The sequence below is a fragment of the Bubalus kerabau genome, chromosome 4 (genome assembly GCF_029407905.1).
Source record: "Bubalus kerabau isolate K-KA32 ecotype Philippines breed swamp buffalo chromosome 4, PCC_UOA_SB_1v2, whole genome shotgun sequence".
In the NCBI taxonomy this organism is placed as follows: domain Eukaryota; kingdom Metazoa; phylum Chordata; class Mammalia; order Artiodactyla; family Bovidae; genus Bubalus; species Bubalus kerabau.
Window position 1 is genome coordinate 119507307 of NC_073627.1, and position 26271 is coordinate 119533577.

Below are 26271 nucleotides of genomic sequence, written 5' to 3' on the forward strand. Positions count from 1 at the left end.
TGCATTTAGGAAAGCCTCCATGTTTTCAATTGTAATTTTACTCACAATGCACTTTATAAATATGACCCATAAATCTATCATAATTAAGTTGGCCACCCTTGTAATAGGCTCTGGCAATAGGAGCTATGGGATTCTTAAATGATGGGAGAATAATCCAGAAGCGATAAATTATCTAGAATTGCATAATTTTAGTCAGCAGACCAATGTGCTTCAGTAAAATCTATCATGGAAAACAGGAAAGGATCTGGCTTAATACTGAATTCTCACCCTACATTTTTACAACAGAGCAGGTCTAAACTCTTGAGAAGATGTATACTAAAGCCCAGTAAAGCATGTATCTCCTTCTCAGATGTACATTAAGATGGAAGAATCAACTATTATTTGCCAATTATTAATATTTGCCCTCTCAACTTATAACACTATCAATCAGAGCAGTATGGGGAAACAGACAGCTACTAAATATTTCTCTTCCACTCAAAGATTGAAAAGCTGCCATCTGTCTTACTACAGCATAAAATGATTTATATAATATATAGTGACATGAAAAGTTTGATCTATTTTTGAAAATGAATGACAAAATGCATATCATCATGCTACACATGCACATATATCTGCACATGTGCATATGTAACAGAAGGTGTGTCAGGCGTGTCGGTGCCCTGCCCACATTTCCTCTGACTTTCCGGCACCAGCAAGTCGCTCAACCACCGGCAGCTGCATCTCTTTTCCTGAGGGCTTTCTCTGGCCATCAAAGCCCACCCCAGGAAAATTAACAGTCCCTGCAACTAATAACCGTCAACATTCCAAGTGGTATACTCCTAACAAAACCTGATTCATGGCGTTAATTTCTGTGCTGTCAATACTCCTACCGTGGCTGACTTCAACCTGCCAACCCAACATCAACCCACTCACAAAATACCTGAAAATTTAACAGTCAGCTCTTGGAGCTCCGATAAACAAGTTTCAACACGCCACTGTACCCGTCGGGTAGGAAAACTCTGCCATGAAATTTTACACTCTTTTCCAGAGTTCCTTAGTGGGATAAAGGCCTGATTTCCCACAAAGATAACTTGCTGGTTAAAGTGCTCCAAGCCCTATCAGTGTTTCCTGGGATCGCCTCCCAGATATATTGCTTTGCTTCAGGCTCTGCCCCTGCAGGATTCCAAACTAAGGGAGAAAGCTGTACACTTTAAAGTTTAAATCTTGGGTTTAAATCCTGGCCTGGCCACCTGCCAGCTGTGTGTGTGATGATGCAAAGGCAAAGATGCCTTTCTGTGCTTTAGTGTTTTCATCTGAAAATTGGGGATAATAATTCCACCTGGAAGGGTTGTCATGTATGTATGTATGGTTGTCTCAGTATGAAAATTCATACAAAGCTGTACCATCAGAACCTCATGTATACTAGACACTTAATGAACTGTTGCTGCTATTATTACTATTGTTAAACAACTGAAGCAGGGAATCCACTCTCTTGACAAAGCCTAGACTTAACAGAATAATTTTATCTGCTTAAGAGTCTTCTCTTATTTTTTTCTCAAATTCATTTACGAAATCCCATTGCGCTTGACATTGTTCATGCCATATTCTCAAAATAGAGCCCTCCCAGCACAGGGATTTCCTGTAATGATGCATCCAGGATGCCTATTAGATGCATGAATTAACCACACATCCAGGTACGAAGGCCTCAGAGGAAGGCCTGCAGCGCGAACTGTCTGCTTCCAGGTGAGCCAACACGATGTTCCTAAAAACTTTGCCCAAGCATGAACATTAGGGAAGAAAGTGAAGGCACACACAAGTCCACCTCCTGGGGCCCAGCAACAATCCACACCCCAAACCCCCCTTGGCAGCTACGACACAGCTGGGGGACAGAGTCACTCACCCTGAGCACTGGACTGGGTCTCCTGCAGGATGTTGATAATGTCCTCTCTTGGAGGTAAGCTGGGAAATTTTTCTTCCAGGATAGAAAGAATTTCCTCCTGCTTTTCTGAGATCTTCTTGGGCTCCATGGCCATCCACTTAAAAAGGATGCTACCTGAAAGGCATGAATAAAATCACCCTTAAACTTTCTAGTCAAGCTAGGATGGGGCTCAGGAAAGTCAGTGTTTTCTGGTCTCCCGAACTCTGCTTCCACTTCCAGATTCCTGCCTGAACCAGGGGCCTCTGTTGTGTAACATTCAAGACGCAGTTTTTAGAAAACCCTTCAGATACTGTCTGTCTTGCCTCACTGTTCTTCGAGTAGTAATCTCAACAACTGAATTGAGTATATGGTACACTCTATGGCACAGTTACAGATAAAGAAATAAAATGTTTCCCCCATCCCACACAAATACACAAAAATGATACACATTAGTTTTAAACTTTCTCAGGATAGAAGTTAATGATAAACTATTTAAAAATATTAAATATGACTTAATATTTCTATTTAAGAATACCTTTAAGAGATCACAGAGAAGATCATTTCATTCATCACGTTACTGATTTTATATAAGAACTCTCTCCTCTTAACAATTAAATGATTTCCTAGCCAAAGTGTCAGCAGCAGAAGAATCTGATAAGGTAGTGAATCTTGAATCCATCCCCAATCTTCCAGGCACGACACACAGTTTGAAATTGTTTACTAACATCTAACTATAATGATTCATAAGCTGGGTCTAACTCACAGGTTTCGATTACAAAGCACTTCGATAATATGAATGACTAACCTCTCACAATCTTCTAGAATTTCTATACATAATCTCACCTTAAAAGGGAAGAGCTACCACCTGTCACATGCCCTTTTCCTGTACCCTGGGCCCAGACTAACACAGAGTCATGGGGGGAAAGGAGGCTTTGCTTAGTGATGAATGATTAAACTCTCTAAAAATCCTCAAAATTACTGATTAATCAGGGTGATACATCTCTCTAGCTTTCAGTGTAGCCTAAATGATAATTACAGTGGTAAAAATGTAAAAGGAGAAATGAAGTAGTGAGTGGGAGAAAACTTTGGTATGTAATCTTGACATCTACCTGGAAATCTACAGTACATAGAGATTAGATACATATTCACCATCAAAAATCCTGGAAAAGCCCCAAGCAAGTCATCTGGCCTCTCTGTTTCTATTTGCTTATTTTAAAAACAGAAATAATGCTATTTTACCAGTTTATAAGGTCATATACTAAAATGTCAATAAATGTAAACATCATCATGAAAAATAAATACCGCCAAATACATTTAAAGCATCTTATTCATTCATTCATTCCTTCAGCAAAGAACTGCTGAGCACCTATTATGAGCCAAGTGCTGTGCTGGATGCTAATGATTCATGGCTGGAATAATGCTTGCCTTGCCGCTTGAAGCTCATAGTTGTTCAGGGGCTACAAATAAGTAAACACATAAATTTTCTTTTGTTTTTTAAAAGTTTATTTTTGGCTGTGCTGGATCTTTGTTGCTGCTCAAACTTTTCTCTAGTTGTGGCAAGCAGGGGCTACTCTCTAGTTGCACTGCAAGGACTTCTCCTTGTGGTGGCTTCTCCTGTTGCAGAGCACAGGCTCTAGGTGCCTGGGCTTCAGTAGTTCCAACGCGCAGGCTCAGCAGTTGTGGCTCACAGACTCTAGAGTGCAGGATCAGTAGCTGTGGTGCCCGAGCTTAGCTGCGCTCAGGCATGTGGGATCTTCCCAGACCAGAAGCGAACTCGTTCATCTCCACTGCATTGGCAGGTGGACTCCTATCCACTGGGCCACCAGGAAAGTCCCACATACATTTTGAATATGAGGGGGATAAGAAATATCACTGAGGAAAAACACAGTACTCTGAATCTGGGCAAGAATTTAGGGGTCATAAAAGGTTTCCTAGAGAGAGTTAAGCTAAGCTGAGACTTGAATAATAAGTGACTTAAGGCAAAGGCAAGGTAAAGGGAGACCATGATCCAGATAGAGCATGTGTACAGGCACTGAGGTGAGAGAAGATTTGGCCAGTTCAAGGAATGGAAAGAAATTGATTAGAACTAACCAATAATAAAATTATCAAAAAACAGAGATGATCATAAGAAACATAGATGACATAGATAAAAGGTCTAAGATATACGTAATAGGGTTCCCCTTGAAAAGGAGAGAGAAAAGGAGATGGAACAATATTTGAAAAGAGTAGCCAATCATTTTTCAAAATTAACAAAGGAGATTATTCTAATATTCAAAGTAAATCATGAATCCAAAACACAATAAATACAAAGAAACTACCTCTAGGCACATGACAGTAAAACTGCTAAAACTCACAGAGGAAAAAGTATATATCAGAGAAAAAGAAATATATTCCTGTCAAAGGAATTACAATCAAACTGAGCCCTAATCTCATCTAAAATGATGAAAGTCAAAAGACACTGAAATTACAGTTTCAAAGTGCTGATATAAAAAAATTGCCAATATTGAATTCTTCCCTGATAGCTCAGGTGGTAAAGAATCTGCCTGCAATGCAAGAGACTCTGGTTCAGTTCCTGGGTCAGGAAGATCCGCTGGAGAAAAGATAGGCTACCCACTCCAGTATTCTGGCCTGGAGAACTCCATAGACTGTATAGTCCATGAAGTCGCAAAGAATTGGATATAACTGAGTGACTTTCACATACATACTGAAATATAAGAAAAAATGAAGGCAAAATAAAGACATTTTCAGAAATATAAATTGGAAGTATTTGTCACAAGAAGAATTCACACTCAAAAAACAGTAAAGGGAAAAGAAAATTATTATAGATGGTAGCAAAAAAAAAAAACAGGAATGAAAAAGTATTGGAGAATATAAATATATGAGTAAGAGTAAATCAATGTTCACTGTATAAAACATTTATAATGCGGAGTTTAAAATATATGTGTAATTAAAATACATTTCAACAGTAGTATTGAAATCTTCAACAATGAAGATTGAACTTTAGTTTATAACTTCAAGTAGAAACAAATTTCTCTAAGGTTCTTGGATTATCAGGCAAGTGGTAAAAATATTGATTTATAAGATAAATTAATGGTATTTTGTAATCTTAATTACTACTAAAATAATTTTCTAAAAAGGAATTCATAACTAATAAGCTAATGAAGGAAAATGTAATAGTAAAAATCCTTATTTAGTGTAATAACAGTAAAAAGATAGAGAAAACGGGAAAATCTGAGACAAGTAGAAAACAAATAGCAAAATAACATATTAAGCCCAAAAATAAGAGCAATTACATCACAATAAACTGTGGAAAATTCTGAAAGAGATGGGAATACCAGACCACCTGACCTGCCTCTTGAGAAATCCGTATGCAGGTCAGGAAGCAACAGTTAGAACTGGACATGGAACAACAGACTGGTTCCACATAGGAAAAGGAGTACATCAAGGCTGTATATTGTCACCCTGCTTATTTAACTTATATGCAGAGTACATCATGAGAAATGCTGGACTGGAAGAAACACAAGCTGGAATCAAGATTGCCGGGAGAAATATCAATAACCTCAGATATGCAGATGACACCACCCTTATGGCAGAAAGTGAAGAGGAACTCAAAAGCTTTTGATGAAAGTGAAAGAGGAGAGTGAAAAAGTTGGCTTAAAGCTCAACATTCAGAAAACGAAGATCATGACATCCAGTCCCATCACTTCATGGGAAATAGATGGGGAAGCAGTGGAAACAGTGTCAGACTTCATTTTTTGGGGGCTCCAAAATCACTACAGATAATGACTGCAGCCATGAAATTAAAAGATGCTTACTCTTTGGAAGGAAAGTTATGACCAACCTAGATAGCATATTCAAAAGCAGAGACATTACTTTGCCAACAAAGGTTTGTCTAGTCAAGGCTATGGTTTTTCCAGTGGTCATGTATGGAGGTGAGAGTTGGACTGTGAAGAAGGCTGAGCGCCGAAGAACTGATGCTTTTGAACTGTGTTGTTGGAGAAGACTCTTGAGAGTCCCTTGGACTGCAAGGAGATCCAAGCGGTCCATTCTGAAGGAGATCAGCCCTGGGATTTCTTTGGAAGGAATGATGCTGAGGCTGAAACTCCAGTACTTTGGCCACCTCATGCAAAGAGTTGACTCACTGGAAAAGACTCTGATGCTGGGAGGGATTGGGGGCGGGAGGAGAAGGGGACGCCAGAGGATGAGATGGCTGGATGGCATCACTGACTCGATGGACGTGAGTCTGAGTGAACTCCGGGAGTTGGTGATGGACAGGGAGGCCTGGCGTGCTGCGATTCATGGGGTTGCAAAGAGTCGAACATGACTGAGCGACTGAACTGAACTGAACTGAAAGAGACAATGAATGTTCAGTGGGTACAGAGTTTCAGTGTTGCAAGACGAACAAGTTCTCGAGCTCTGCTGCACAACAATGTAGGTATACTTTTTATTGAACTGTGCACTTAAAAATGTTTAAGTTGATAAATTTGATGTTATGTTTTTTTTTGTTGTTGCTTGTTGTTCATTTGCTAAGTTGTGTTTGACTCTTTGTGACCCCATGGACTATACAGTCCATGGAATTCTCCAGGCCAAAATGGTGGAGTGGATAGCTGTTCCCTACTCCAGGGGATCTTTCCAACCCAGGGATCAAACCCAGTTCTCCCACATTGCAGGCAGATTCTTTCCCAGCTCAGCTACCAGAGAAGCCCAAGAATACTAGAGTGGGAAGCCTATCCCTTCTCCAGCGGATCTTTCCAACCCAGGAATCGAACTGGGGTCTCCTGCATTGCAGGCAGATTCTTTACCAGCTGGGCTACTTCAATTAAAAGACAAAAATTATCAAACTGAATTTTAAAACTACAATAGCAATATACTTTTTACATGAGCACACCTTAGATATAATGATATTGAAAGACTGAAAGTAAAAGAGTAGAAAAAGATGTAACACTGGTATAATATACTAATATTAGATACTCTAAGACGAGAAGAATTACTTGAGATTAAGACAAATATGTGCTTATTATTAAAGAATCAACCTTCAGGTAGATACATCAATCTTAACTTTACATGAACTAATAAAATTACTAATAACATTACCTAATAGCTTCCCAATATGTAAAGCAAAAATTGACAGAACTAGATGAAGAATGATAAATACACAATCTCAGTGGGAAATTTTAGTACACATCTCTCAGCAACTCTAAGAACCAGCAAGAAAAAAAATCAGTAAATATATAGATTATTTGAGCAACATGAGTAACAAAGTTGATCTGACATAAATTTAGCATTATCAACAACATCAGACTATACTTTATCTTCTAACACAAATGAGACATTAACCAAAATTGGCCACTTGTTAAGACAAACTTCAACAAATTTCAGAGGATTACAATGAGCTATCGTCTATAGCCATCATGAAAATAGTCTAAAAATCAATAATAAAACAAAACTAGGAAATTTCCAAATGTTTGAAAAATAAACAATATACTTCCAAATCATGGTAAAAGGAAAAATCACAACATAAATTAGAATATATTTTAATTGAATGATATGAAAATACTACATTTAAACTTGTAAGATGCAACTAAAGCTGTGCTGAGGAAATTTTATAACCTCAAAAGCACGAGATGTTAAAAAAAAAAAACACCTCATCTAAAAAAATGTAGAAGGAAGGATATAATAAAGATAAGAGCAAAACTTAAAAACATAAAAAATAAACACATATAAGGAAAATAAAACAAAATACTGATTCTTGGAAAAAACTAATATGGTTTTTGAAAATGATTAAAAAAACAAAATGATAGAAGGTATAACTTTCCAATGTTAAAAATGAAATAGTGACATACTACAGATTCTAATGACTTTAAAAGATAAGTATAGGGGACTCCCCTAGAGATCCAGTGGTTAAGACTCCACACTCCCAATGCATGGGGCTAGGGTTCTATCCCTGGTCAGGGAACTAGGTCCCACGTGCCACAACTAAAGATCCTGCGTGCACCAACTAAGACCTGGCTCAGCCAAATAAATAAATATTTTTTAAAAGATAAATATAATCTTAATAGATTTTAAATTTTAGAGGAAATGGACATTTCTGGAAAAACTCAACTTGCCAAACTGATAGGAAAAGAAATTTAAAATGTGGATGGTTTCCCATTTATTTGAAAATGAATGCAGTTTAATATCCATAGTTCCACACATCTAAGAAAACAATATAGTAATTTTACACAAATTCTCCCAAAGACTAGAAAGAGAAAATACTTCCCAACTTATTTTCTAAATCCAGCATAATCTTCATACCAATACTCAGTAGAGACAGTACAAGAAAGAAGAAACAGAGGCAGATCTTTCTCATAAGTATAGTTGCAAAAAAATTTTTTAAACCTAGCCCCAAATCGAGATAGCAATATATAATAGGATATTGAATTGTCACCAAATAGAGACTTTTTAGGAATTAAAGGCCCAAGTTAACATTCCAACGTTAACATAATTCAGCGCCCTAGTAAAAGAGAAATATCAAATGGCCACCTCAGTAAAGGTCTAGTTGTGAAACTACTTGATAAAATCCAAGATTTAATCATATTCAATCTCAGCTAAGTAGAAATAAAAGACAACTTCCTTAATTTGATGAAGGGCATTTATAAAAACCAAGTAAGGTTATGGCTAATTCACATGTTGTATGGCAGAAACCAACACAATATTGTAAACATTTAAAAAACAAAACAATTTAAAAAGAAAGAGGAAAAAAAAACCAAATAAGAAAAGCAAACATTATCCTTAACTGTGAATTATGAAAGACCTCCACCTCAAATCAGGAATTAGACAAAGATGCATGTTATTTCTACTTAACACTGCAGTGTGAATCCTAACCACAGAAATAAGACAGGTAAAAGAAGTAAAAGTGCAAAAACAAAAAAGGGTGTAAGTGTAAAGAAAGAAAAAGAAGAAATAAAAACTGACTTCTTCACAGATGATATGTGTATCAACTTAAAAATGAAAATACAAATAAATTAATTATTCATTAACAAATGAATTAACTAATTAATAATACAAATTAACTTAAGACAGTAAATAAATTTAGCAAGGCTGCTGGGTATAATGTCAGTAATACAAACTCTTATATTTCTATAAACAATCTTTAGCAATTAGAAAATCAAATCTAAATTAAACTGTAATGGCATCAAAATATAAATATTTAGTAATAAATTTCACAAAAATATGCCTGGCTTACAGTCAAACCAAGATTCCAATTTCTTTGGTTTAACGAGTTTAATTTTAAAATACAGAAAAAGGCAGTATTCAGAAATTAATCTAACAGGTAACTAAACAGTATCCTACAGAATAATTCAGTGAAAAGGAACTTCTGACATAATTTTGACTTGATAATTAAGAAAGAGATGATGTTCTGATGTAAGCAGGAAAAAAAAATAAGTAAAAAAGATGCTCACCATACACTGAGTTGTTTTTACTGCAGAAAAAAGGCTATGGCCCAACTTTATTCAAGGGACTCATCTATAGCAAATTTTTCTACTTCACTCTAGAGGCCCATTTAGTAACATACTTAAGTTAAATATCAGTAGCAGGATGTAGAGTAGCCAAAAGCACCTCTTAGCAAAATCAAACCTATTTTTGACATAGGAGTTGACAACTGCCAGTTAAATCTGCAGAACTAAAAAAATCCTTAAATTCATATACATGTATACAAAAGTGTCCCAGCTCTTCAAAGGCCATGATAAATTACCAACAAGTAACAAAGAAAGCAATTATAATAAAATAGTAAATATTTCATTCCATTAGAGAAAAAAAATCAACCACATATTCTTTGTTCAAAGAATGGAGAAGTGAAGGACCTCTTCCCAAAAGCAATTGCAGTGCATTAATATTAAACATGAACTAATGAAGTCAGAAGTTGTTTGGGGAAAACATTCACCACAGTCAAGGCATATTCTGCATGATAAATTCTTTGCAGAAAAGAAGGGATTTAAAGCTCTTTCCTGTTTCACTTGGGATCATTTTTTTCATACTGAAACAAAAAAAATTAAAGGACAAATAATGGAGAGGGGGAGGGAGAAAGAAGGAGAAAAAAATGGAAAATACAACTTGTATTTTTGACTGCAAAGGGCTAAAAAGGGAGCAAGTTATTCAAGTGCTTAGTAATCTTGTAAATTTAAAATGCCTAAATTTAAGAATAAAATTCATATTTATAAGGCAAGAGAAATAATTAACACTCTAAGGTTGAGGAATTGTTCTGGTTTTATATCTAGTAGAAAACATAGTTTCTATCCCCTTCCCCCAACTCAGGCCATCCCTCTTCCTAAGGAAAACAGCCGTGTAATTCCTTCTGGACTTTGTAACCATTTTGGGAGATGAATGATTCACTCTTTGGGCAAGAGAGGAAAAAAAAGGTCTGGCTCTGTTCCTTTCCTATTAGATCTCCTTAAAAGGATCTTTTTGAAGCTGTTAATCCAGGCTACGAAAATAGCAAGCAACAATTCTTTATTAACGTTCAAATAGAACAACCAACAGAAGGAGAGAATTCTTTCTTCAAAACCTAGGGCATAGTTTTTCCACTTCCTCAGCTAAGAGCAATTGCTGTTATTTGTTTCACTATTCAAGTTGTGGCTCTGTCAAGGCTTTGTACAAAGAAAAGAAACATGAAAGGTCCAATGAGCTGTGGTTTTGATGGAAACCTGCCTGGTAATCAGTGATTGCAGTCTCATCATTGCCAGCTAGCTCTGGAAGGCGCGTGGGCGCACACACACACACACACACACACACACACACACACAAAGACACAAGTGGGCATACAAATACACGTGTGGGCACACAAATCCTCAGTGCGATGATTCAGCAATTTAATGGACCTTAAATTTGACAATAGCCCTCTAGTAAACATTTCTGCAGAAAACAAATACAGGTTGAGGAGTCTGACAGGTCTATAATTGTTTGCTTTTGGTACAAACTCAGGGTGTAACCAAACACCAACTTTAGGCCACCATGACTATATGTGACTTTTAGACAGAACAGATGGTAACTTGTTTGAAAATAATAATAAGCCTTAGAAGCAAATAGTAGGAGGAAGAAAATAAGAAGAGGAAGAAGAGATGAAAAGTCAGGAGAAAAGAAATAAAACAAAGAACAAGAACCACAACAGCAAAAACATTGATGGGGAGGGGATGAAGAAGTGAAAAGACAGATTTCCAAAAATCAAGGTCATTTATGATCTCATCTGAATGAGCACATTCTCTTTTCAGATAATTTCTTATACAAGTAATTAGAAAGCAATCTCCATAAGTCAGTCTATGCCTTTTCAGATGAAACTGATGCTCATGAGCTGCATCCTGAAATTTCTAAGTTTGAGATATGTCCTACTAAAAGCCAGCAGCAAGATCTAACTATTGTAAGAAGTATTAATTCAAGAAAATGCAAATTATGTCAACTTTGTCAAATGCCCTAAAGAGCCTGAACACACATTAGCCATGGCTGTGTCACCTGTTGGCATTTATCCATAACTGTCCTGCCAAGGTCCAGACGATAGAGTGACAGGGGAGATGATTAGATAAACACAGCAGGTTATTTCTTCACTGGCAGCTTGACACCTACTTTTAATTGGTATACAAATGATCTTTTAACAGCATCCATATTAATCAGGTTCTACCCCCACATTTGAATATAATATTATCCCATCATACAAACATTCTGACATATAGCTAGAGCAGTGAGTATAAGACTAAGACTACAAAAGATTCCAATATGACTAATTTTAAGTATTAATTTCCTATATTTAGAAAAAACACCGGCCTGTATAGAAAAAGAGGCTTGGAACAGGAACAGTCTAGTCTTTACCAGACTAAAGGTCAAGCTGATTAGAACAATCCCCACATGCTGATTGAGGAGCAGAAAAGTGTGCCATACACTGCCCAGTACCTGTATAAAACGCTATTATGTATGTAAGAGTTGGAGAATGTCTATGAATACTAAGTGTCCTTTCAAAAAGGATGATGTAATGAAAAAAGCTTCAGACCTAGATATTCTTTTAATAAGGAACTGGTATGTGTGTTTGTTTCACTAACAATATGAATTTCACAGTTAATTATATTTCTATTTTTTTTTTTTACTCCAGGAGGCTCATATTCAAACTTTCAAACAGAACACACTTTTACTCCTCTAAGTTTATTTATTGGTATGTTTCCTGACCCTGACTCTTTTTTTCTGTTTTATTACATTCACATGCATTTTTGTAAGCCACCTCAAATATTCTATGGAAAAATAAAGGACACAAAAAATAATATAAATAACAAATGGATAGATAGATGACTGACCTGTGCAAATAGATACTACATTTAATATAAAAGCAGGGATATGATAAAAATGACACGTGTACACTATATGATACCATTTATATAATATACCGAAGAGACAAAAACCAATCTCTAGGGTTATGGGGAACACATAGGGGTGGTAAAATTTAAAGAAAAGCAGGAAGGTATGTGCTGTAAAGATCAAAATATTGGTTATCTTTACTTAGAGAGGGAGAGAGCTGTGATGGGGAGAGGCACAAGGAGGTTATCTTGTTCTACGTTTTACCTGATTAATTGTTAAAAAGATGTCCCTTTTCTGATATTTCACTGAGCTGTATATTTATATTTTTATATTTATGTTTTATATTCTTGTTGGTGATGGACAGGGAGGCCTGGCATGCTGCAATTCATGGGGTCGCAAAGAGTTGGACACGACTGAGCAACTGAACTGAACTGACATGATTTATATTCCATGAAAGGCTAAAATTATATATATATGTATATAAAAGATACATGTATAAAGATGAAAATAGAAACAAACACTTGAAAATACCAAAACAAAGATTTCTAAAAGCAAAAAAAGGGGTGAGGATATTATTGGAAGGAACAATTTTCAAATTCTGGACATTAAGAATATTGGAGGGATGGGCTGGAATGAAATGGAAATTATTAATACAATATCATAGTACCAACTAAATCAACATAGTCATAAAACAGAAAGGATATAAAAAAATCTTGCAAAATTCATTTCATGACAGGATTCATTGAGGGTCTATTATATGATAGGCACTGTTGCAGCACCAGAGAAAAGAACAGTGGTTCAGTTCAGTTCAGTTCAGTGGCTCTGTCATGTCCGACTATTTGCCACCCCATGAACCTCAGCACGCCAGGCCTCCCTGTCCATCACCAACTCCCAGAGTATACCCAAACTCATGTCCATTGAGGCAGTGATGCCATCTAACCATCTCATCCTCTGTCGTCCCCTTCTCCTCCTGCCTTCAATCTTTCCCAACATCAGAGTCTTTTCAAATGAGTCAGCTCTTTGCATCAGGTGGCCAAAGTATTGGAGTTTCAGCTTCAACATCAGTCCTTCCAAAGAACACCCAGGACTGATCTCCTTTAGGATGGGCTGGTTGGATCTCCTTGCAGTCCAAGGGACTCTCAAGAGTCTTCTCCAACACCACAGTTCAAAAGCATCAATTCTTCGGTGCTCAGCTTTCCTTACAGTCCAACTCTCACATCCATACATGACCATTGGAAAACCATAGCCTTGACTAGATGGACCTTTGTTGACAAAGTAATGTCTCTGCTTTTTAATATGCTGTCTAGGTTGGTCATAACTTTCCTACCAAGGGGTAAGCGTCTTTTAGTTTTGGGCTGCAATCACTATCTGCAGTGATTTTTGAGCCTAGAAAAATAAAGTCAGCCACTGTTTCCACTGTTTCCCATCTATTTGCATGAAGTGATGAGACTGGATGCCATGATCTTAGTTTTCTGAATGTTGAGCTTTAAGCCAACTTTTTCACTCTCCTCTTTCACTTTCATCAAGAGGCTTTTTAGTTCCTTTTCATTTTCTGTCAAATGGGTGGTGTTATCTGCATATCTGAGATTATTGATATTTCTCCCGGCAATCTTGATTCCAGCTTGTGCTTCATCCAGCCCAGCATTTCTCATGATGCACTCTGCATATAAGTTAAACAAGCAGGGTGACAATATACAGCCTTGATGTACTCCTTTTCCTATTTGGAACCAGTCTGTTGTTCCATGTCCAGTTCTAACTGTTGCTTCCCGACCTGCATACAGATTCCTCAAGAGGCAGGTCAGGTGGTCTGGTATTCCCATCTCTTTCAGAATTTTCCAGTTTATTGTGATCCACACAGTCAAAGGCTTTGGCATAGTCAATAAAGCAGAAATAGATGTTTTTCTGGAACTCTCTTGCTTTTTCCATGATCCAGCAGATGTTGGAAATTTGATCTCTGGTTCCTCTGCCTTTTTTAAAACGAGCTTGAACATCTGGAAGTTCATGGTGCATGTATTGCTGAAGCCTGGCTTGGAGAATTTTGAGCATTACCCTACTAGCATGGGAGATGAGTGCAAGAGATGAAAGCGAGATTGTGTGGTAGTTTGAGCATTCTTGGCATTGCCTTTCTTTGGGACTGGAATGAAAACTGACCTTTTCCAGTCCTGTAGCCACTGCTGAGTTTTCCAAATTTTCTGGCATATTGAGTGCAGCATTTTAACAGCATCATCTTTTAGGATTTGAAATAGCTCAACTGGAATGCCATCACCTCCACTAGCTTTGTTTGTAGTGATACTTCCCAAGGTCCACTTGACTTCACATTCCAGGATGTCTGGCTCTAGGTGAGTGATCACACCATCGTGGTTATCTGGGTCATGAAGATCTTTGTGTAGTTCTGTGTATTCTTGCCACCTCTTCTTAGTATCTTCTGCTTCTGTTAGGTCCATACCATTTCTGTCCTTTATCAAGCCCATCTTTGCATGAAATGTTCCCTTGGTATCTCTAATTTTCTTGACGAGATCTCTAGTTTTTCCTGTTCTATTCTTTTCCTCTATTTCTTTGCATTGATTGCTGAGGAAGGCTTTCTTATCTCTCCTTGCTATTCTTTGGAACTCTGCATTCAAATGGGTATATCTTTCCTTTTCTCCTTTGCTTTTGGCTTCTCTTCTTTGCACAGCTATTTGTAAGGCCACCTCAGACAGCCATTTTGCTTTTTTGCATTTCTTTTTCTTGGGGATGGTCTTGATCCCTATCTCCTGTACAATGTCACGAACCTCCATCCATAGTTCATCAGGCACTCTGTCTATCAGATCTAGGCCCTTAAATCTATTTCGCATTTCCACTGTGTAATCATAAGTGATTTGATTTAAGTCATACCTGAATGGTCTAGTGGTTTTCCCCACTTTCTTCAATCTAAGTCTGAATTTGGCAGTATGGAGTTCATGATCTGAGCCACAGTCAGCTCCTGGTCTTGTTTTTGCTGACTGTTTAGAGCATCTCCATCTTTGGCTGCAAAGAATATAATCAGTCTGATTTTAGTGTTGTCCATCTGGTGATGTCCATGTATAGAGTCTTCTCTTGTGTTGTTGGAAGAGGGTGTTTGCTATGACCAGTGCGTTCTCTTGGCAAAACTCTATTAGCTTTTGCCCTGCTTCCTTCTGTACTCCAAGGCCAAATTTGCCTGTTACTCCAGGTATTTCTTGACTTCCTACTTTTGCATTCCAGTCCCCTATAATGAAAAGGACATCTTTTTTGGGTGTTAGTTCTAGAAGGTCTTGTAGGTCTTCATAGAACCATTCAACTTCAGCTTCTTCAGCGTTACTGGTCAGGGCATAGACTTGGATTACTGTGATATTCAATGGTTTGCCTTGGAAATGAACAGAGAGCATTCTATTGTTTTTGAGATTGCATCCAAGTATTGACTATGATGGCTACTCCATTTCTTCTACAATGGAGCAGTGAACAAAACATGTATGGTCTCTTATTCATGAAGCTTATATTCTGGAATAAAGGACCAAGAAGAAGAAGGAGATACAGTGATAAAGCTAAGTAGATGGGTAGAAACAAGCATTTCAGAAGGAAGGTACAGTTTATGTAAATCCTCAAGAGTGGAAGAGTTTGGCATATTTGAAAGGATGAAAGGCCTCTATTCCTAGAACACACAATAGGAAAATGGGAAAAGAGCATGAGATGATGTTGCAATTGGCAGGGGCAAGATTGTGTTGTGGATTGTAAGGGTGGAATGTATGGATTTTGAGTATGATGGATTTTATGCAGGGGATTGACTTTACTGGTTTAAACTTTTATGATCACTTTGTAAGCAATAGATTTTATGAAGGAAATAGGGCAACTGTCAGGCAGCTATGGCATTAGTCAAAGAGAGTAACTTGGATTGAAATACTAGCAGTTATCATGAGAAAAGTGGATGGATGCAGGTTATGTTTTAGATGTAGAGTCAGCAGGACTTGTCAAAGCATCAGTGAGGGAGAAAAGGTAAAAGAAAGAATCAAGCATTACTTTTAGCTTGAATGGCTTCACTAATTGGGTGGCTGTCAGTACCTTTTACTACTATTAGGGAACTGGGATAAAAGTAGGTTTGGAGGTACAGGGAACCAAAGGGTTCCATGATAGCCCTGTTGAAGTAGTGGTGCTAATTAGACATGCACGTGAAGATGTCAAATGGGCACTGGAAATGAACCTGCAATTCTAAAGAGAGGTCATGGTTAGAGATACAGGAATCACAGCCTGTGCGTTACATGTAAGATTTTGGAACTAAATGAGGCCATCTAAGTACTGTACAGATAAAAAATGCCCCCAGGACAAAGTTCTAGGGTACTGCAATATTTAGAAGTTGAGCAGAAGAGAAGGAACTAACAAGCAATACTAAAAAAGAATAGGCCCAACCTTTTTGCACATTAAAGAATACACTGAAAATTACAGGGTTTTTTTTTTTTTTTTTCAGTATACCAGGTTAAGAGGCATACTAAGGGCCCTCTCCAAGGACTGAGGGGATCAATATCTTGGCTTAAGAAATCCATTTACAGCACACCAGCCTTAGCATGATGGATTTTAGGGTGTGACCATGAGAATGAAAGGCAAAGAACAGTTAGACTGGCAAAGTACTTAGTTTGGAGTATATTCAGGTTTTTTTGGCACAAAGTTTATAATAACATATCTTCCATAGAGGTTCAATTATGATGCTTTCAAGGACTATTTCAAGTCTTGACTAAATTTTTTTTTTTTTTTTTTTTTTGCCTCATGATTACTTTAAGACTTTGCAAAAGTATTTTGGTTACTCGGCACTTTTCTCATGAAAACAGTAGAAAAGGACCTCTAATATTACACAAACATGCTGTCCCTAAGAAGGCATTGATGACATGAAAGTCTCCAAACCAGCGATGTATTTGCTTCAGTGTATAGCAAGTCAAATCTTAACTAAATATTTAACTTCATGACATCTGGAAACAAACATTTTTCAAAATTCTTTATGGCAAAGGTGTGTGTGGAAATTTGCATCCCTTCAAGACCTAGAAGAATGCATAATACATGGTCTAGAAATGTGTATCAAATTAATGATCATTTTGAGCACCCCAAAATGCAAAATAAATCATAGATGTTTCTACAGAAAACCCTTTAGAAAGAATTACATTATGAAAATAATGAATCCTAAAATTATGTATAGGCATATAAAAAAGAATTCCCTTTAAAACACTCCTTTAGGTTTGGTGTTAATACATGATTAGAAAGCCATAAAATCTAATTTTCAGTTTAGTGAGTATAGCAAAATTCAACTTGATTCCTTTCTTATATTTATTAAAGTCAGGAGCTTTTAAAAAGCGGCCACTGCCCTTCTTGCTCCAAACACTTAGGTTACCTTTTTAAAGTCAAACCCATGGGATCATCATTCTTCAGTTCATCTTGGCCAAACTGTTCCAAAATGTTCCACCTCCCCTCCACATAATGTATACATGCATAAGCACGTGCCATGCTTCAGTCAAAGGTCTCCAGAGCTCTCTTTCTACTATGTTAAACCACCCATGTCTTCTACCGCCAGGCTTCAGCAACCTTGGCTTTCTCATGACAGAGTCTGTGTTGGCAGTCTTCACAGGGAAAGGGACTGTATCTGTCCAAATTCCAATTTCCAAGCAACAAGGAAGTGACAGTCTTATTCTGCCAGCTTCCCAAGGCCCCTTCAAACCCAAAGTTATGAAAAATCTCTCATGATAAAAAAAGAAAACAAGGTCCTTTACCATAGTTCTAATTCTTGGCAACTCTGCAAACTAAAACTAAGGTAACTAACAAGAGGGTCTAAAGTATAATATCCATCAAAGGCTTGGTTCCTCATGTCTAACTGGACGTGTCACGTCCAATTCTTGGCAACCCCACAGACTGTAGCCCACCACACTCCTGTCTGTGAAATTCTCCAGACAAGAATACTAGAGTGGGTAGCTGTTCCCTTCTCCAGAGGATCTTCCTGACCCAAGGATCGAACCTGTGTCTCCTGCATTGCCCGCAGATTCTTTACCATCTGAGCCACAAGATTCTAATTCCCTAAATCTGAATGTCACCATTATTATCATCATTATCATTGTCATTATCAGCAACAAAGTCATATCTTTGTTCCAAGTACTACAGTTTGATATTACCTTATTACTTATGGAAAATCATGCTGAACTGTTCATTGAATACATTTTTCCCTACTAAATGACACATGTATCTTTTTGAACAATAAACAAAACTTCTTAGTTTCAGAATAATTTAAAAACATATTCTCTAGTGTTTGCCTGCACCACATATTTGCAACTTAACTTTTGGCCAAGATCCCCAATTGCCTTTATTTCCCTTCTGTTCTGTCAGAGATAAATGGTTGTGGTTACTTAGTTTAGTTGAAGGCACAGTTTCCCAGAGAGCAGTTTTGCAGATGTCCATAGCCAGAAAAGTATTTAAAACAGGTTGACTGGGGCCATTGGTTCTAAGACATTTATAGGAACTATAGAAGTCCTGGATCCTTTTCCCTCCAAATTCTGGTAGAGGCAGAGGAAGCAAAGGAAAAAGGGGGAAAAAAAGCCTTAAAGGAGTTGTCACCATATTCTTGGACTTCTCTTTCTTTTTTTAATTGTTTCAGCCTGTTAATCACTGTTTTTCACTTCTCTGTGTCAAACAGTCCTGAGAAAAACTTGGTCTATCATGTTCAAGATGGATTGTTGAAAGGAGGAAAAACAGCTTTATATAAAACTCAAAAATGTCCTACATGAAACAATATGGAATTTTTGTGGTAATTTTGTGGCACCAAAGTCAATGGACAATTTCCAGCTTAGAAACCACTGTTTAGAAGTGATAGACCCTACTGAGGAAGATGAAAAAGAGATGAGGAGGGTAATGGATGACAGTGTGCTGAGAACACAGTGCTTAAAGCTAAGTGGGTGAAGATGGAAAACACTACCTGATGGGGAAAGAAGGAGGTGGCAGTTTAACCATAAAAGTCCTGCACAGTATCATCAAAAGGAAGGCAGGTGACTTTGCCATCCAAGTAGTATTATATAAACGAGTGTGGATCAGTGCCAGGAGACATTTCAATGAAAGAATGTGGAAATCCAGCCCATATCCATGCTGTTGTGGAGTGGGAACATTTAATATTCCTGTCTGGTGAAACAGCAAAGATCCTTCATGCCTATTTCTAAATGTACGTTTTTAATATTCAATATAATGCTACTCTTTAACAAACTCTTTACTCCCTGCCTCTCTGCTGAAGCTTCCCGTGGTCTTGAAAGGGACTGTTAACCCAAGAATGGATCACACTCTTTATGCATGAGTGAGTCTAGAGACACTCCATCAAGCCTTCCAGTATTTAATGGAAAGAGTCATCTCTCACCTCTGAGCAGATGAGCCAGCTGCTCGGTGATGAGCTCAGGAGCCTCCTGGAGGATCTCTTTCACCACCAGAGACGATGAAGACTCTCGGAACTCAAAGCCGTTGTCGCCCTGATCCGCCGGATTAATGACCTTGACAACTGCTGATTCTAAAGCTTTGTCCTCACTGGAAAGCAAATGGAGGAGAGGAGGAGAAAGAGGGCATATTTTATTACTTTCTGGAATTATTTAATCTCTATTTCCACACAAATGACTTCCTCTTAATAACCAAAAATAAGTTCACATGACTTATTCTTTATGTGTTTTCACATTTCATTTTAATTAATTACATCCCCAAGAGTCTTTGAAGACCTTCACACCTTAGCACTTCCATCTCTTGTTTGGCTGTTGGAAAATAATAATAAAAACAATAATAATCATTGCTATAGCTAACATTTACTGAGTTTCCACTATAGGATGGACACTGTAATAAATACTTTCTCAATATTATTACATTTTATACTATAAACTGACTCTACTCAATGGGTTCTATTAAAATTCTTATTTTTACAGGTGGGAAAAAAAAGCACGAAAAGGTTAAGAAATGTGACCATTACAAACACAGGGAATATGACCAATACTTGGTAAAAACTGTAAATGGATTGTAACCTTTAAATATTGTGTAAAAATAAAATTAAATAACAGTGACCAAGGCCACACAGCTAGTAAGACTGCTGCTGCTGCTATTGCTATTTAGTCTGACACTTTGCAACCCTATGGACTGTAGCCAGACAGGCTCTTCTGTCCATAGCATTTTCCAGGCAAGAACTGGCATGGGTTGCCATTTCCTTCTCCAGGGGATCTTCCCAACCCAGGGATCAAACCCACATTGCCTGCTTGGTGTGTAGATTCTTTACCACTGAGCCAGCCCTAGTAAGTAGACTACTTACATTTAAACTCTTAACTATCTGGATCCAAAACTTACACATTCAGTTATGTTGCTGGAAAAAAATACTTCTAGCTTATTTATTTCTACATCATTCTTTTTATATGAGATATAGTTGGCTTTTATCAAAGGCAGGAAGACAGAGGTTGATAAAACTGACCGGATTCTGTGTGCCAAAACTCAAAGAATGGCAATGAAGGAAATGAAAATAGCAGTTTATTTTTGAAAAACATTCTATTTCATAAACAATCCCAAAGCAAGGCTTCACAACTTCAGTCTCAAAACCAGAATAAATGTTTCCATTTTAATCAGTAACAAAACTCTTCCTAAAATCTTAACTGACATAAATTTCATAGTTCCCTTCTTCGGCGTCCTGCATTGCTTCTTTCCATATCTCCTTGTGTTATAGTTAGTTTGAAAAAGTTAACGCACAAATTTAGTCAAGTACATGATCAACCTGAACAATGATAATGGAAGTCAGTCAAATAACCTATGAATAACTCTCAGCCAGTTAACAACTAATTAATAAGTATTATTAAAAAGAATTTTGAGTGTTTTGAGTATTATGGGGATAAAAACAACCCTACAGAGGCAGATCATTTTCCAAACTCTTTATAACTGAATGAACTTCACAACTGACAATACAATGCATTCATACCTAAATATGCTTCCTTAAGAAAGTTAGATAAAAAATCAGATACTTGTACATTTTATTTCATGTATACTAAGGTCAATGTCCATGGGTGAATGCCATATCAATGATTAGCAAATGGGCAAAGTGTGCAAAAAACTATCACCTCAGAGGGCTGAGATGTTTAACTGGGGACTCTTCACTCACTAGCAGCAGAGAGCTTATCGAAATGGGACTTTTTGTGATGAGTTGTAAGAACTGTGAAGGCAGGAAATAAGACAAATTTATGTATAATATCTTTATGTATAATATCTGTAGATCCAGTTAGCAACTCCTAAGTACTTACTGAAGGAAACAGATCTGTGTTCTCATCCAAACTCTTCTATTAACTGCATGTGGTACTTTGGGCAAGTCATTTGCGAATGGGTTTCATGTGTCTTGACCATAAAATGAGTTCAAATTACATGAACTTTATAGAATCCATCCTGCTTTTATAGTAAATGCTATGACTAAAGGAGCCAATGATTGAATGGCTTTCCTAGCCCATGTACATAATTTTCCATTTCACTACCAAGATTTCTTTCTTAAGAATTTTCAGTTTTATTTAGTGTTAATTTCAATCTTCATTATACATTTTCAGCATCAGTATAAAGGACTGTCGCGTTGCTATAAGAAAGTGTTTGAAATGATTTAAAATTAAAATTTTGGTCTATTTTATAAGTATTTTCCACTCAAAGATGTCATATCTGAAACGCCAAAGTGAAAATAGAGGTTTGGCAAAGCGCAATTTTGCTCTAAGAGAAAAAACACATTCCCTTTCTTCAAAATGTCCTCTGCCTTTAATACATCTTCCCAAATCACAGAAAAAAAACCTGAACAAGGTAATACTTGGCACAGAAAAATCTTTTATAAAATATCAAACCTCCTTCCAGAGCCTTACCTTGCCAGTACGTTGCTGCCAACAAGTGTTAGAGATAACTTCCCTTCATTATTTAGCTGATGCAGATTAATTTCATCTCGGAATATGTGGGATGATTCAGAGATATTTAGCTCTTCTAAAATAAACCTTGTTTCAGTGAAGTAATTGAATTCAGTTCTCGGTATGTTCAGCACGGGCAAACAGAGAACCCCTGGTGGGCTGACCTACCAAGAAAAAAGTTGGCTGAATCACTGACAGCAGCAGGAGGATAAAATACAACTACGTTTTCTCAAGCCAGAGGGTAACTGGGAAGGGAATGAAGATCCTTTGGTCTCGCTAAACCACTTTACATTCATAACCAGTTTTTCCTGAACCCAATGAGCAGAGCATTTTCCATGGATTAAGTGGTCCCTAATTTTTGTTAATCTCTTGTTACTCCACATGAAACTTCTCCTGCCTTTCTTGAAATTTTTCATGTCTCATTTCACCCTCTCCACAATTTTAAAACATATACATTTTCTTCTTCATAGGAAACAAATCTGCCCATTTTATGGAATCAGCAAAAAATTAGAATGATGACCGCAGGGCAGGGGAAGACTGTGTGTGTGTGCGTGTGTGCGCTCTGTCGTGTCCAACTCTTTGTGACCCTATGGACCATAGCCCGCCAGGCTCTCCTGTCCATGGAAATTTCTAGGCAAGAATACTAGAGTGTGTTGCCGTTTCCTTCTCCAGGGGAGCTTCCTAACCCAGGGATCAAATTGGTGTCTCTTGTGTCTTCTTTGGTAGGTGGCTTCTTTACCAGCTGAGCCAACAGGGAAGCTCCAGGTAAAAACTGCACTGACGCAGAAAGACCCGGATGTCACATCTATATGGGATGCCTCCCACTCAGCTCCAGTCAATTGATTCCATGCAAAGAATGCCCAGTCCAGGATAGGCAAATCCTTCAATTACTCAAGAGAATCTACAAATCTAGATGTGGGGGTGTTATCTGTGATGTTTAATTGTTACAATGTCACAATAAACCTTTTAATTAAAAACACTGTGTAGGTTAATGAAAACTCGAGATTTGGCTCACAGACTACCAGATTGTGATTTCTATTAATGTTTTATATCTTAAAAAAAATATTATGTTAACAAACCTCTTTAAAAAAAAACTGTAATGATGGGGGAAACTGGAGATGGGTAGACATTAGAGAATTTCAGATTCACAATAATAAACTTATTTTTCCATGAGAATTTTGAAAATGAAGGTGCTCGATGCACGATACTGGATGCTTGGGGCTAGTGCACTGGGACGACCCAGAGGGATGGTATGGGGAGGGAGGAGGGAGGAGGGTTCAGGATGGGGAACACATGTATACCTGTGGCGGATTCATTTGGATATTTGGCAAAACTAATACAATTATGTAAAGTTTAAAAATAAAAAATAAAAAAAAGTACTATAACTCTATAGCAATAAACCCTAAATATCACTGCGAGAATGTGGGGTTTGGAAAGACTGGATTTTTGCCTAAACTAAATGGCCTTTGTTCTCACATCATCACTAGCTCTTTCACAAGCACAGTGTTTATTACACAGTCTTAACATCTTTATCATCCATCTCTCCTTCCTAGCAGGGATTTTTGTCAGTTTTGTTCATGTTTCTAAGTGCATAAAATGGTCTGGCACAAAACAGATGTTTAATACATATTTGTCGAGTGAAATAAATGAATCACCTACTACTATGGTATACAAAGCCATTCCAACAAGATGGGTTTTATCCCACCTATCAGGCTAATACAGAATCACAACCATGTAATAATCATTACCAGTTTATGCACAACAAAATGTTTTTCCTTATTAATTGCTAGAGTTATACTGCAGTCCTGATACTGAAACTTAAGTCAAGAGCCATGCAGTCTGAGCCTGTTCTGGCAGGACCTATTCTGGAGTGGGGGTCAGAAAAACTAACCCAACTCTTCTGTCTGACTTTGAGAAAGCCATTTTCCTCTCTGAGCCTCAGTTTTCCCCTCCATAGAATGGGGCTTACCTACCAGAGTGAAAAGTAATTAAACAGAGTCAGACATGCGAAGCTGCAAACCCTGTCCTTCTATGTGTTCATACTTTGAGACGGAGTAGCCAGGTTCTTAGGAAAAATTAAAATGAAGATGCAGACCCATGATGGGAGCAGGGTGCAGCAAATTAAGAGGAAGACACAGAGCTTAACAAGCTCCCAGTATGTGACCCTTCAGTAATTCCATATTTGTCCCCATGCTTAGTAGTGAGTCTTGGAAGGAGAAAAGAGGCCACACATCTCCTTATTGTACTATGACAACTACTTTGCCCACTCCTTTTGCTGGATGTTATTATATTCATTCAAGACATCAAAGTTAGTGGCAATGCTGTTATTATTATTATATGACTTTCGAAGAGTCCATGACATGGTAATCTGACATGTTCATTTCATAGACAGAAGGATGAATTTAGGAAAACTTTTCCTCCTTTAAGTAGGTGTAAACTGTAGTTCCTTGAAGACTTAAGATCTGTCCCTGTGAAGGATTCTATGTGTGGGGGGAGTGAGTGGGTAGGTGTGTGTGTGTGCACACACGCATTCTAATGACTGCACAAGGGTATCAGTGGTTCACTGTGGCATAGAAAATAAGAAAGAAACTTTCCTCTGGACAAAGTTGTGAGATTTTGAGCAATAACTCCACAACCTAAGGCAACCTCTCTGATCCCCATTAAGGAAAAAAAAAAAAGAATCCATACCATGATCAGTCTAAAAACCACTCTGGTTCAGGCAACTCTAATGTTCTCAAGACAAGCAATGCTTTTTTCCTAGAAGTCAAAAAACCCACTTAAGGGTGGGCAGGACTTGGGGGAGATAAATTAGGAGTTTTGGATTAACAGATACATATTAATATATATATAATAGGTAATCAACAAGGACCTACTGTATAGCACAGGGAATTATACTTAATATCTTGTGACATAATGGAAAAGAATCTGAAAATCAAGTGTACAGCAAAGTAACTGAATCACTTTGCTGTACTCTTGAACACAATACTGAAAATTAACTATACGTCAATACAAAATAAATAAGAAAAAAAATCCCGTTAATAAGATTAGTATTTAAATGCATGTCTTGACACAGGCACATTTCTCTCTTCATACCAATTAATCTCCCTTGTAAAGTTTAGCAAATTTTAAGATAAATCTGATAGAAAGTCATATGTCGACATCGGAATATTTTACCTGGCACTTCGTCAGCTGCTGCCCTAAAGTCATTCTTGCCACCTACGGCTCATTCTGGAAGGCTAGGTTTCATGGGAATGTAAATCATTGTAGATCAGCTATGCACACCATCAGAGTCAAGGATCCAAACAAAATTGGAGTAAAACAAATTGCACTCCAGAAAACTAAAAATTGCGTGAAATTAGACATAGCACCAAGACACTCATAATATACTTTTTTAGGCTTTAAAGTGATGCTTCAATATGGGTTGATGAATTTATGGAATGGATATTTTTAAACAATTTACTTAAAGAAAGGTCTTTTCCACCTCCACTGGCATGTTATAGTATGGCTTCACAGAGTACGAAGACTCTGACTCAAAGGAGATTATTGTTAACTGAGAATGACCTTGCTGTACAAAGTCAGGCTAAGAGGCAAAAACAGAATACAGATGTGGAAGGTAACACCTCTATTACTGAAAATTCCAGCCAGTGTGCTCTATACTTCTTGTAATGTTCACAGATTATTCTGCACATATTTTTCTACTCCCAAAGGCAAGATTATCCAACAAGAATGATAAAGGCAAACAAGAAATTCTGACACTTACTTTTGTCAGTTCTCTGAATTTCCACAAAAGTAATCAACAATTATAACATTTTTAAATTTTTTATTTGAAAAAAATCGATCCTATTGAAATAAATATTTATGCAGAGACTCAGTAAGAAATAATTAGAACAATGCCTAACATGTAGTAAGTGACCAATAAATATTTGTTGATTAATTAATTATAATATATTATTCTTTGCAACAATAAACCAGAACATGAAAAATTAAGTTAGTAGCTTCCTTGTTTTTCCAGAAAACATCTGTTTATAAAAGTTACATCATAATTCAAATATAAAAAGCATAATCTTGGGGTTCCCTGGTGGCTCAGTAGCAAAGAATCCACCCACCAGTGCAGGGGACAGAGGTTCAACCCCTGATCTGGGAAGATACCATGGA

At 37.3% G+C, this 26271-nt stretch overlaps 1 protein-coding gene across 5 annotated transcripts in view; it reads right to left on the bottom strand.

The window, feature by feature from the left end:
* Positions 1-26271, bottom strand: part of PRUNE2 (prune homolog 2 with BCH domain) — a 295032-nt gene that overhangs the window by 213864 nt on the left and 54897 nt on the right. For all 5 annotated transcript variants that reach the window (XR_008713619.1, XM_055578337.1, XM_055578336.1 and 2 more), the window contains exons 3-5: positions 22078-22280; positions 19584-19747; positions 1880-2032 (exon numbers count right to left, since the gene is read on the bottom strand). Coding sequence is in view for 4 of the 5 variants with exons in the window: in XM_055578337.1 (XP_055434312.1) it covers positions 1880-2032; positions 19584-19747; positions 22078-22280 (520 nt within the window). In the remaining variant the exon portion in view is untranslated. The remainder of the gene's footprint in view (positions 1-1879; positions 2033-19583; positions 19748-22077; positions 22281-26271) is intronic.